The following is a 13048-nucleotide window of genomic DNA, read 5'->3' as shown; positions in this document are numbered from 1 at the left end:
TTTTATCATCTCGAAATGGCACTTCCTTAGCATGTATCATATTTTATATATCCAGTTATCCATATAATTGTAAGTAATTTTAGCAGTTAATTGTTTTATTGTTTTTTCACGAATGTGCAAGTTACCTAATTTAGTTCTATTATTTTATTTTGTGTAATTTTTTTAAAAGAGAAAATATACATACCTTTTTTTTAGGCTTTGGTGACCCAACAAAACAGTATGAAAGTTTTTGCAACACTTCTTCATTCCCATTTACTTGGCACGAGTATGGTAGCTCATCATATTCGGGGTGACGTAGAATTAGAACCATTGGCACAAGACCTTTCTTATGATTTTGATTACCAAGATGCGAGAGTTTTATCAAAAGAGAGAGAAATTAAATATGTAAATAAGATATATATATATATATATATATGTACTGACGATTGATGCAAGCTGTGTTAAATAGACAAAATAACAAAATATATAGATATTGAGATACAATTGATTACAATGATACAGATTGATTAAATGATTGAATTTCATTGGACCATTGAATAGCTTTGACTGATTCTTTTTCTTTTTTGTTTTTGCTGACAACGAAAAATGAAATATAATGTGGGAAAAGTGATGTCAGTATAAAAGTTACGTCTATTATCAATATGACGGTATCAGTATACCTATGATTTTATTGTTTTGTTTCTGAACCCGATTAATAGAAAAGTCTATTTTGTACCGTTGATTTTCATAAATGATTAACCGATATATATCTCCATTCTCAAAATTAATGCTTCCTAAGAATAATCTCGAAACTAAAGGTGATGCTGTATAATTTCTATTACCTCATATTCAATACAACTTTGTAAAATTTAAGTATTTCTGTCTTATTATTGTGAACAAGAACCTATTTTTGAAAAGAGATTGCATTGTGTTTATTAGAAGACTAAAAGAGGGGCGAAATATACCAAAGGGACAGTCAAACCGATAGATCGAAAATAAATTGACAACAACATGGCTAGAAAATAAGAGAAAGACAAACGAACATATAATAGTACGCAAGACAATATAGAAAACTAAGCATCATAAGCACCATCAGATGAGAAGACATTATCTGTTTTAAAAATAAATTGCATCGTTTTTATGTATGACACAATGGTAACTTAGATAATTGTTTAATTATTACTTAATAGATCTTGTTTTAATTTTTCAGGGCGATAGTTTAACAATTGATTGTCATTATGATTCAACAGGAAGAACTAAACCGACATTGGTAATATATTTTATTTCACAACTGCTACTGGGGGATACACATAACCAAACAGTGGATGTATCCAGTTTGATGCTATTAGTAACGATACAATTTTCCTGCACCAAATGCACATTTCGACTAATGATGTTTCTTGAATTGGCTTTTTTTGGTAGAAAAAAAAAACCTAATTAAAGTTTGAACTATCCCATATATGAAAAGTACAACCATTACTTATAGCAAACAAAAAGGTAAAATCACAAAATACTGAAATCGGAGGAAAATTCAAAACGGAAAGTCCCTAATCAAATGGCAAAATCAAAATTTCAAACACATCAAACGAATGGAAAACAACTGTCATATTCCTGACTTACATTTTCTTATGTAGATTAAACCTGGTTTATAGCTAGCAAACCTCTCACTTGTATGACAGTCGCATCAACGCGTTGTAGTGGGAACTGTGTTACAGTCAAACCAGATTAAACCGGACCCGGAATAAACTGGATTCCTGTCCATTTCGGTCGTAAACTAAGGTTCCATTTTCCCCCTTCAATGTCGTTGTTAAAATACCATTGTGAACCGGGCCCTGTGTATTCCGAATTCCCGCTGAATGATTGAGTCCCAATACTCTTAATTACATCAATTATTACCTGATAAAACCGGTTTGTCTACTCGAAGTAATTTAAAATTATAACAGTATTGATCGATATACATTCAAAACATATTTGTTTATACAATAATTAATTAGTCAGGTGTTGAACCTGATAAAGTTATGACATTTACCAACGTCGGAAATGACGCCAAAGAAAACTCTCCTGTCACAACACGAGGATTATGATGCAAACAATGAACACAAAGTAAAAGTGAAACTGACAAGTCCGACACTGATGGTACCAAGGTCTTTTTGACACGGGAAATCGATCTGATAGGCTTTCCAGTATTAAATTGATAAAATCTCCGACTTTACGAGACTTCGTCATATTTGTGGATTTTGGTAGCGTCTGACTGAAAAAGTATTAGAACTGCACAATAAATCAACAACACCGCTAATATATATGTTCACACTTCGACATACGAGGATAAGTAAAAAATAAAGTTGAATAATACTTAACGGTCGAAGAACAACCACTTTCTTGACTTTCTATAGACAATGCATAAAAAGATACATAACGATCGTGCAAAGTTATTACGTTTTTACGTTTTGTATTTATTAGTTTATAATAAAAATTTATATTCAGACAATAACCTTTGCATGCAATTTATCGGACATCACAAGTCATTCACTTCCTGTCAAAACAGAAACCTGAATATACCAGCCGACTGTCCAAACCAGCCGTTTATTATAGTCCAATAGCCGGCCGGTTTATACAGGTTTTACAGTACCTAAATTGTTTATTTGTAGTCTTTAGTTGTCCGTAATCTGTCTATCTGTTGCATCTGGGTTTTTCTTTCTTTCTTTATTTTGGTCATTGTGTTAAGCGTATTTGTTTTTTGTTTGAGTTACGATTCTATAAAAGGAAAAATCGTTTTCCAATACTATTTCAAGTAAGTGTATTAAAAAATATTTAATATTTTTTCTAGGGAGGATTGTCAACTGCAGAAGAGATGTGTTTAGCCTTCATCTATTACTATCCAAAAGCTGAAATAAGCAACTGTCAAAGTTTGCCATTGTATGATCAACTCGGTTCAAACCCTGGTCATAATGTTGATATGATGTATAGTTGGAACTGGCAGAACCAGGATGTGAAGGCCAAATTTCAAGATATTATGAATAAGACAAATGTTTACCATATATGCAATAGTCCCACACATCCTGATAGCACAAATGTATGTATTGATTGTTTTTGTATGTTGATATGATTTTGATGATATAGTTGAAATTAGCGTCTTACAAATAGAATTCCATATTTTGTACACACAAAAAGGACTTACGATCTTTTTTAATTTCACTGTTTTTGGGAGACGTGGTATGAATGGGTTGATATGATACTTCAAATTCAAGTGTTAAATGTTGCTTTCAGTAAATACATGTCATTGATATGGTTGGGTTTGTTAAGTAATGTTGTACAAACGAAAAAGAACACAAAAAATATTTAATATCTTTATTTATATTTTATTGTGTATTGATTTATGTTTGTAGGTGTAATTGTGTATTTGTTCATTTGTTTTTAATAGGCAGTTATTATTTTTTATAATATATTATTGTGTGCATTATCGGGAAACATTTTCTTTTTTCAGTATCAACAGAATATGTACCGTGTACCGGAACCTCGAACAAAATACACACCACCTCCTAGACAGTGCCCGGGTAGCCAGTAAAGGAACAGATTATTTTTTTATTTTACGCACATTTATATAATAACAATAGTTTTATCTTTTGATGGATTTATATTATTGCAGAAGATTCTGTTTCGAATTGTAATAAAAAGAGTTAAAATTCAAATGTCTAATTTTATTTGTTTAAGATAACATTTGTGAACGGTTAAAATTTTCTTTATATAGACGTTGATCTTTCTGAAGGTTTGAATAAATTGAAACGAGAATTAGTTAGAAGAATCATAATGATTAAAGACATGAATTTGTTTCAATCTTGCTTTAACTGGCCTACTCTTTGTTTTGTATGCAAGGTTTGTCTAAGATATGAGGTTTGATATTGTAAACTATTGGCATTTATTTTATGATGACATTGTAAAATTATTTCTATGAGCCGTAACAAAAATGTGGCACGAAGCTATGCACATGCTATATTTCTTTTTTTCTACATAAAAACGTTAAAATGTCAGATTTTGATAGGTTAAAGGGAGATATTTTCGTCTTATAGCCTAACAGGGGGACAATCTATTTTAGTGTCATCGTTCTTTTAGATTTGATTCTTTTTTTTCTACAAAGAAATTGTAACACATAGAATAGAACAGTGCATAAATAATTTATGTCAAACTTTGAGCCAAAAAAATAGCCTGTAAAAATGCTACATCATATAATTATCATAATTCTTTCTCTCTCTTATTCTCGTCCTTTTTAATAGTATGCCCGGAGGCACGTAGGACAGGGAATAGATATGTCCACTCATCTCAGTTGTGTTTTCTTTTCTATTTCGTCACAGCTGATTCCATGTTCTTTCATTTCAGCTTCAACTGTTGTTCTTCTCCAAGTTGTTTTGGGTCGTTCTTTCTATCTTTTTTTATTCAGGTGCCCATCCTAGGACGACTTTGGTCAAGTCCTCAGCTGGTCCTCTAAACACATGGTTAATCCATCTCCATCTTTTATTTGCTCCAAAAGAGTCTCCATGTTGTTGGATCCTGTTGATTCATTGAGGTCTCTGTTGGTTATTCTACGCGGCCAGAATATCCTTAAGATCCTTCTAATGTAACTGTTATGAAATCTGGAGAGATTATTGATGTCTTTATGCCCCACCTACGATAGTAGAGGGGCATTATGTTTTCTGGTCAGTGCCTCCGTTTGTTCGTTTGTGCGTCCGTTCGCTTCAGGTTAAAGTTTTTGGTCAAGGTAGTTTTTGAAGAAGTTTAACTCCAATCAACTTGAAACCTATTAGTACACAAGTTCCCCATGATATGATCTTTCTAATTTGAATGCCAAATTATAGTTTTGACCCCAATTTCATGGTCCAATGAACATAAAAAATGATAGTGCGAAGTTCAGGTTAAAGTTTTTGGTCAAGGTTGTTTTTGATGAAGTTAGAGTTACATCAACTTGAAACTTAGTACACATGTGCCCTATGATATGATCTTTCTAATTTCAATTCCAAATTAGAGTTTTGACCCCAATTTAACGGTCCACTGAACATAGAAAATGATAGTGCGAGTGGGGCATCCGTGTACTATGGACACATTCTTGTTTTGTCATTCTCCAGAATTCTGTCCAATATAGTATCACTGCTAGTACACAACTAGTGTAAAGTCTAAGTCTAATGTTCTTACTGATGTTGCTTGACTTTCAGATTTGACGTAGCTTTAAAAATGCAATTCTGGCTTGTCCTATTCTGGCTCTGATGTCTTTGTCTGCTCTTCCTTTATATGTTACAATGCTGCCCAAGTAAGTAAACAATGAGGTGTAATCCAAGTGTGTGCCATTGAATTCTATTACAAGAGGCTCTGGGATGTTTAGAGGCCTGACTTCTAATTTCTCGATGTTGATATACAGTTCAATCATACTTGCATTTTTTAATAGTTATCGTAATATCATGACTTAAGTTTTAATTTTTACGGCAAGTTCTCATTTCGCCATTATGCTATTCAAAAAATGAACAACATCCAAAATCTGAGCTGAAGGAAAATGTTATCTTCATATAACTTTATAACAAAACAACAAAATTGGAGAAAAACCCTCACTGTACCATATCGTCAGAAAATAAATTTAAATTAAGGAACACAACACGTATCCCAATTTTGTAGATATACGGTAGCATTTGAATCATGTTAACAACATGCCTGCAATAGAAGTTTAATCAGCAAATAAATCAAAACCAAAAGTGTACCATATATACATAAACCTTTACCGTATTCTAATCTACAAAAGGGTCATATGGTATAATATGAAACCATTCAAAAGGGATAACCAACAACTATATTTTTAATACGTAAACAATAAAAAAATAATAGGATAAATAGGATAAACATCAATTGCTTAATCACTGATTCCTGCCTTAAAACATACACATAACATTGGTGGTATTTTTGAGCGCCCAATCATTCACCTTAGCTTGGGCAGTGGTGTCACAACTCTAAAAAATCTATAATTTCAATCAGAAGCTTGAAAGTGATTAACACATCAGAACAAAATCCAAACAACAAAAATCAGTTGATATATAGTAAATATCTAACAGTACTGGCAGTGCAGTGATTGAAAGCTAGTGAACTGATTCCCTTTGATTCTAAAAAGATCGCATGAGATCACCCCCGTTTTTAAGTTGCTCAGCCTTTAGGTGAATGATTTACTACGTGTTTGTTTTAGTGTTTGTCTATTGATCTTTTTATGTGTTTTGTCATGACATTGTTTACTTGTTTTCGACGCTGAATATCCCTTACGATTCTCTGCCTCTCTTTTTTTTTAATGAAGACCAGGGCCGTAACTAGCCTCTTTTAATAGTGATGCAAAATTTATTCGCCGAGAGGAGCGAGGCGAAAAATTTTGGGCGAAGGGTCTGGGGGCCGCTTAAGGCCCCAGAAACTCTGAGGAAAATAACGCAAAATCGTGCATTCTGAGCGTTTCCCAGATTCTTTCTTGCATTAATTTTTAGATTTTTTTTTCGACAATCAGGTACGAAAGCAAAAACAAAGATTCATTGTAATTTAAGACTTTTAGGTATTAGAGACAACATTAAAAGACCGATATGTAGGATAAAGCAAAAATCGTAATTCTCACAATTATTCATACCGTATCTGTCTGTTTGTTCTTGTCTTGTATTGTAATTAGACTTTGGAGATTTTTTTATGACTAGATTTAAATATAGTGACATTGCAGTATTATACTTTAAGTACTAGTACTGCTTAAGTCCACACTAGGGACCGTCTTCACCTTGTTTTACGATCTTTTACGGTATTATTGATTCTTTAAAAGTATTGTTGAAGACCATCCGGCAACTATCAAGATGAAGAGCAGAACACAAACGTTGACCATTGATCATTTGTATTTTTTCTATACATTGACTTTGTGTGCGGTTATGTCCCCATACTCCTTTATTCTCTGTTAAAGGTTCTCAACACTACTTAATGCAAGTTTAACCTTTCAATGTAAAAGGTCATATATGGCAGTACCTTGTTTTTTTCTTCAAATTATTTGATACCGGGAAATATGTGACCTTACTTTGATTCAAACCATGTCAGCTATCTAGTTTTATTTACAATAAAACAAACAGTTTTGTATTCTTTGATATAAACTCTGAAAACTAAAATGAAACTAGAAACATGAATAACAAGAAACATCCAGGGGATACACCAGAGATTGAAGAGAACGTCTTGCTTCTTGCAAGACACTTTCCGCGAATTTGATATCAGAACAACCTTTTGTTCCATTTTTTTTTCTTGAAATGTTTTACATGAGGCATTTGCCTCATTTGCCTCAATGTAGTTACGGCCCTGAAGACTTATCTCACGAAATAGAAATGCAGTGTTCCTCCGAAAAATTATGATCCACAAACTACGGTGTTGAAAAGTTAAACTGACAACCAGTTTACTAGCTTAACATTGAAACAGAAATCAACGCTGGTTGATGATGATGAAATAATGTTGAATTACCAGTTGCAATACAACTCCAACTTACATGTATGGTGAGGAGAATGCGTTCATTATTTTCTTCTGAAAACGAATGCTTTGATTTGCTGTCGTAGCATTTTAAGTATTCAAACTACAGTTGTTGTTCTGACATACAAAAACATGTGAGTACTACCATAAAAGTACTTTATTGTCATTTAGTAACTACATACTATATGTACTATAAGTATTATAATGTTTTCTATTATATTTCTCCGTTGTCCGCATTCAAACTATATTGACAATTTAGAACTAAACACTTTAAATAATTATGAACAACTATCACATTAAATCATGTCTGCATCAATATCATCTATCATGTTAAGCCTGTTAAAGGGTAATGGATTTAAAAAAAAAAATAAAAATAAAAATAAAACCCACGGAGCTGACAGTATTATCACGACTTACAAATAAGAGGGAACAACCTCCGTAATACAATACTACAAATCCATCTCTATAAACATCATTAAAAAGGCACCAAAACACAAAATGGTAATAACAGACTTCGACTCTAAGACATACAGTTAACACAGTAAACCAATAAAATTCAAATACATATCTACTAGTATCTATTCATGCAAACCCCATTTCCTAGTAATATTGTAAGAATTCGTGAAAGCATAAAACCGCGGTCTCCAAACTGATATTGCCATCTTAAATTTCTCTAAAGCTTTCGACAAACTTCTATCACAATTGGCGAGCGTGGAATTAGACGGCAAATAAAAAAGTGAAAAACAGGAAAAGGAAAATGTTAATAGAAGGAAAACATTCATCGAAAGTAACAGTAGAATAAGTAAGAAGATATGCGTGACATGTAGAATGATTTTATAATCTAAAAATCACCAATCCGATTGAAAAATTATTTCTCCGTTTGAGTGTTATGTTTTTCCAAATTGTACATATTTGTTTAGTGGCCAGCTTACGCTTACGGGTGCGGAAGTTACTGCATTGAAGATCAATTAGCCGTGGCCTTCGGCTGTTGCTTGCTCTATGGTCGGCTTGTTGTCTGCTTGACACTTTACCCATTTCTTTTCTCAATGTTATTCAAAAATATGTGAAAAAAAAAAATTCTGTGAGTTAACAGTTCCAGATCCTTTATAAACATGTAATACATAATTATTTTTTTAACATGCATTTTTTCTAATGATGTCATAAAATGTTTATCCCCTCAATCAATGAATATTCAAACACCTTAAGTAATGTCTTCATTAGCGTTTTTAAATTAATATCATAACATCAATATTTTATTGTTAAGAGGCTGTCCAAGTAAATATCAGGCAAATCCTGTGATATAGGTGGCTTTGAGAAAGAATGAATTTGTGATATGAAATAGATGAAAAAAATTTGAAGCCAAAATATGTCATGTGCCATCCACTGCCTGGTTTTTCCATGGACACCCTCTTAATTGTTTCGTTTAGAATGAATTGCAGTAGTCTTAATTGTCACTGTTATCCTCAACTTCGCACATACATTGTAACCCGGCTGGATTCCAAAAATCTACCATGAACAGATGACCAGGTTAGTTTACCTTTCTCAATGATTCTTTGAAATCGACATTGTTATTACCTAACTAGAATTGCACATGACCCCAATTAAGGAAAATTAAACGAGCCAAAAGGTTACTCATAGCTTCGTTTTCACTGCATAATTTTGCCAATCAGGAATATTCACATCTAGATCAAATATATCCCATCTGATATTCTGGTAGGTTTTTTTTAGGGGTAAGTTGTCTGCGCGTTTTTACTACAGTAGAAAGGGAAAAAATGAAATAATAAAAAATTGTTTTCATTCATTTTTCTGTAGATTATAATCGAATTATGTACAAGAGAGTGAAAGATTGACTTGGTCGGAAATTTGTAGCTTCATTTTTTTAGTGTTAATAATTATTTCAGCTTTTCAAGTTATCGTTTTTGCAACTTACATCTCAACGATCTTGACCATATCTACAAGAAAAAATCATTTACATTCATTCACGATGACACTTTGTTAAAGTTGGCGATTCTCTTATCATGATTAGCATGCTAACAATGTTCATCGCCTTATCAACAGAAATCGGCGTTACTAAGAGAGGAAGAAAACTGAGTTTTGGGGAACGAAAGAACATTTTTGATTTACCTTCATAATTGGTATTAGGGACATGTTTCCTTTTTATCACAACGTCCTTTGAAACTATAAGTCTTTTTTTTTATGTTTTTATGGCAAATAATCATAGAATAAATTTTTGCATTACCGCCCCCCCCCCCCTCTTTTTCTCTTCCAACCACACACCCTTTTTCAAGATTTTTTGGGAAGAAAAATAAATGACTATCGAGTATGAATCAAACGGCAACAATTCTTTAAACGTACCTTTATTTGACAAACAAATCCAACTGACAGATATAGATCACGTCACTATTTGATTGACGTATCTAAAAGTGTAGACATGTTTTATTGGTTAGGGTTTAACCTTTAACATGTGTCATAGCCAATTAATGTTACAAATCATATATAGACACGCCTTACTCATTAACATATTTAATCCACTCAAAGCTACGCTTTTCGTAAATCAAATAAAATAATTCGTAAAAAGTAAAATCCCAAAAATACTGAATTCAGAGGAAAATCAATTCGGAAAGTCCATAATCACATGGCAGAATCAAATAACAAAACGCATAAAAGGCGTGCTATATATATAACTTGTATCTACATTCCAGTTGCCGATTATGTCTCGTTATTATTTGATGTTATTCATTATTTTCTTTTTGCGTTTTCTTTTTTTTTTATCTTGATTACTTTGCTAATCAAAAGGAAGAAATCCTCGTGTAATTTTGTATACACTGAAAAGTACTCGACAACGATTCTATCGATGAACTGACGTGCACTAAAATGTACTTAACAGTACTGGATTTAACGTTATGCGTATTTTCTTCAATACCCAAACCAGTACTGGCTGGTACCTGATCGATCGCGATAGTTCGTGTATTGAACATGTACTGAACAACTGACAAAAATCTTGACATTTTTCCTTGCGGATATTCAGGCATTTAAGAATTGTTCAGTTTAAAATTACCGTTTCAGTAATAAAAACAGTTACTAGTGAGTTTACTCTGCTGTTCCACAAGGCTCCGTTCAATGACCGTTACTCTTTGTCATATATATTATGTTATATTATTAATTCGTATATTTTAACAAATTTGATTCGTTTAGGGATAGTCACATGCATATGTTAAACTATATTTTCGAAGGTAGAGAGAAAACGGCGGATAGCAAAAAGCATATTGCACGGTTATTTTTAGAATAGCTAAAAAACCGATATACTTTGTGACGTCATGTAATGAATTTCAGGTTATCGTTAAACGTTTTGGAACAAATGATATCTGTGAGCGATTATTTGACGAAAAAAATCTTCAAATACATAAGATGTCACACAAATAAAAAAAAGTAAATGAAATAACAACTAATATGTTGATATTGTTAAGGAGACAATATGATATCTATAAAATTCAAACAAAATCAAATGACGATTTTGATACAAATATGGTCTTAAATTAATAATATAACAAATATAGCCTTTGTATTAGATCAATACAGGATATATCGACCCAAAGAAGTATATCGACCTCGGACAATATACTTCTTTCAGGTCAATACATCCTTGTATCGACCTCATACAAAGGTTATATTTGTATTATATTATATGTAACTATTCAGATCCGCAGAGACACAAAACCAGTGACATTCTAAAAAAGATCTTCAGAACTTAAAAGTATTGGCTATACACTAGGAAATAAGGTTCAACGCAAAGTAATGTTTCATTTAAAGCATAAAAAGAAGAGAATAAAAATTTTATGCTTTAAATGGACACATTTTACAAAAGTGAAACATAACCTATACATAAGATCGCGACTATGAAACCTAAGAAGACCTAAAATAGACCATTCATAGTTTTACCTAAGCGAAAAAGTAGAACTAAACACTAGGTTTTCTGAGAAGGAATAGGAAATAATGTCCCCAAGAATGCAAGAAAACAGCATATAGTTCACTTTTGAGGTCAACAATATGTATGTAGCGAAATTAGAGACACATACACACCTCCAGACATCAACCGACGTGTAAGAATACAGCGACGATCAGCAACATTTATAACAGTATATTTCATATCAAACGAAGATGGTTGTTTCCCTTATAGTTTTCTTACCTGAAACTTCCAAATCTCCAGCAAGGAAAGGTCTTTTGTGGGTTCAAAGTTAATTTATAGAACCATACGAATATTCATAGGTTGCACTTTGTAAATACAGTTGTTTCACATAATATGTTTATCTAAGGATTATGTACTCCTGTGTTGATTCAATGCTAAACATATGGAAATTTTATAGAAAAACAACAGCCTTATTCCTTGTGCTCTCAAATTTGGCAATTCTGTACTTGATAGATAAAGGATTATTGCATGCAGTGCTAGCAATGATTTCCTTAAAACAGACTTATAAATTTAGATATTGATTAAAATAAATACAAATATAAATATGGACCAATTCAAATACACCTTCTAGGTTGCGATCGACTTTAGTGACTCAGCACGAGGTGTTTAGGAATTTAAAGCTGATAAAAAAAAAAGAAGTTGGTAAATTATATTTAATAATAAAAATATCTGTATTAAAGTCTGTGCATTTGCTACAAAATTTTTGATTTTATTTTCACCAAATTCCCTTTTTCTATTAAACTATAAATAATTATGCTTTTCACAAAGGTTCCCTTGGTATATGTACAGAATGGCCCATCTCTATTATTCATTATCTTTGCTGTTTTGATACTATTGCAGTTTGAAAAGTTCATAATTCACAGGCCACAGAAGGGGTCATCAACCTTAAAAGAGATATATAACGTTTATAGATATTTTGTTTAGTAAACTACTGGTTCCAAGACAAGATCTCTATGTTTCATTTCGTAGAGACATAACTTCTGAATATTTACCAGTATCAATTAACATAAATAGCGGCCAATTTGAATTACGGAGAAAAACAAAGTAAAAGGAGAGTCTGCACAAAAATATTGTACAAATTTAAACAGTAAAAAGTGTCGGTGTGGGGGATAAAAATGTTCAAAATTTGCCACACGTACCTTACAACCGTTAAAGACAAAAAAATGATAATACGAACACTTAATTTGCCTCTTATTTTGAATTTTGTAATGATATCTTTCGGAAATGAATCTTTTGACATGTAAACTGTACTAAATTAGACAGATATTTACATTAAATTGGAACTATTTCATTTGAAAATTAAGAACATGGAACCGATTTACAGCTTACTTGATGTGAATACTTTGCATTTACAAACAATTTCATGTTTATGGAGGTACATGCACATTTGTTTAAGGTTCGGTGTTCTTGTACTAGCGAAATTTCAAACTATGAAAGATAACGCTTATCTGAAGAGGAAATTGATAGTCATACACATTCCATTTGTAACGTAAACAATCGCTTTGACAATCCAAATTCCGATAAAACTATACAGTAACCTTAACTTATTAGAAATAAACTTGGGATAAATGTGTGTAATTTAGTTACTATAAACCC

General features: G+C 32.2%; 1 protein-coding gene across 1 annotated transcript in view; it reads left to right on the top strand.

Annotated features, from left to right (window-relative positions):
* LOC143062041 (uncharacterized) overlaps nt 1-13048 on the top strand; it is a 37945-nt gene that overhangs the window by 9888 nt on the left and 15009 nt on the right. The window contains exons 8-11 of the mRNA XM_076233891.1: nt 196-384; nt 1190-1249; nt 2807-3052; nt 3464-3541. Of these exons, the coding sequence (XP_076090006.1) occupies nt 196-384; nt 1190-1249; nt 2807-3052; nt 3464-3541 (573 nt within the window). The remainder of the gene's footprint in view (nt 1-195; nt 385-1189; nt 1250-2806; nt 3053-3463; nt 3542-13048) is intronic.

Source organism: Mytilus galloprovincialis, chromosome 2 (genome assembly GCF_965363235.1).
Source record: "Mytilus galloprovincialis chromosome 2, xbMytGall1.hap1.1, whole genome shotgun sequence".
Classification (NCBI taxonomy): Eukaryota; Metazoa; Mollusca; class Bivalvia; order Mytilida; family Mytilidae; genus Mytilus; species Mytilus galloprovincialis.
The sequence above is the reverse complement of the archived record's forward strand: the minus strand, read 5'-3'. Positions and strand labels throughout refer to the sequence as shown.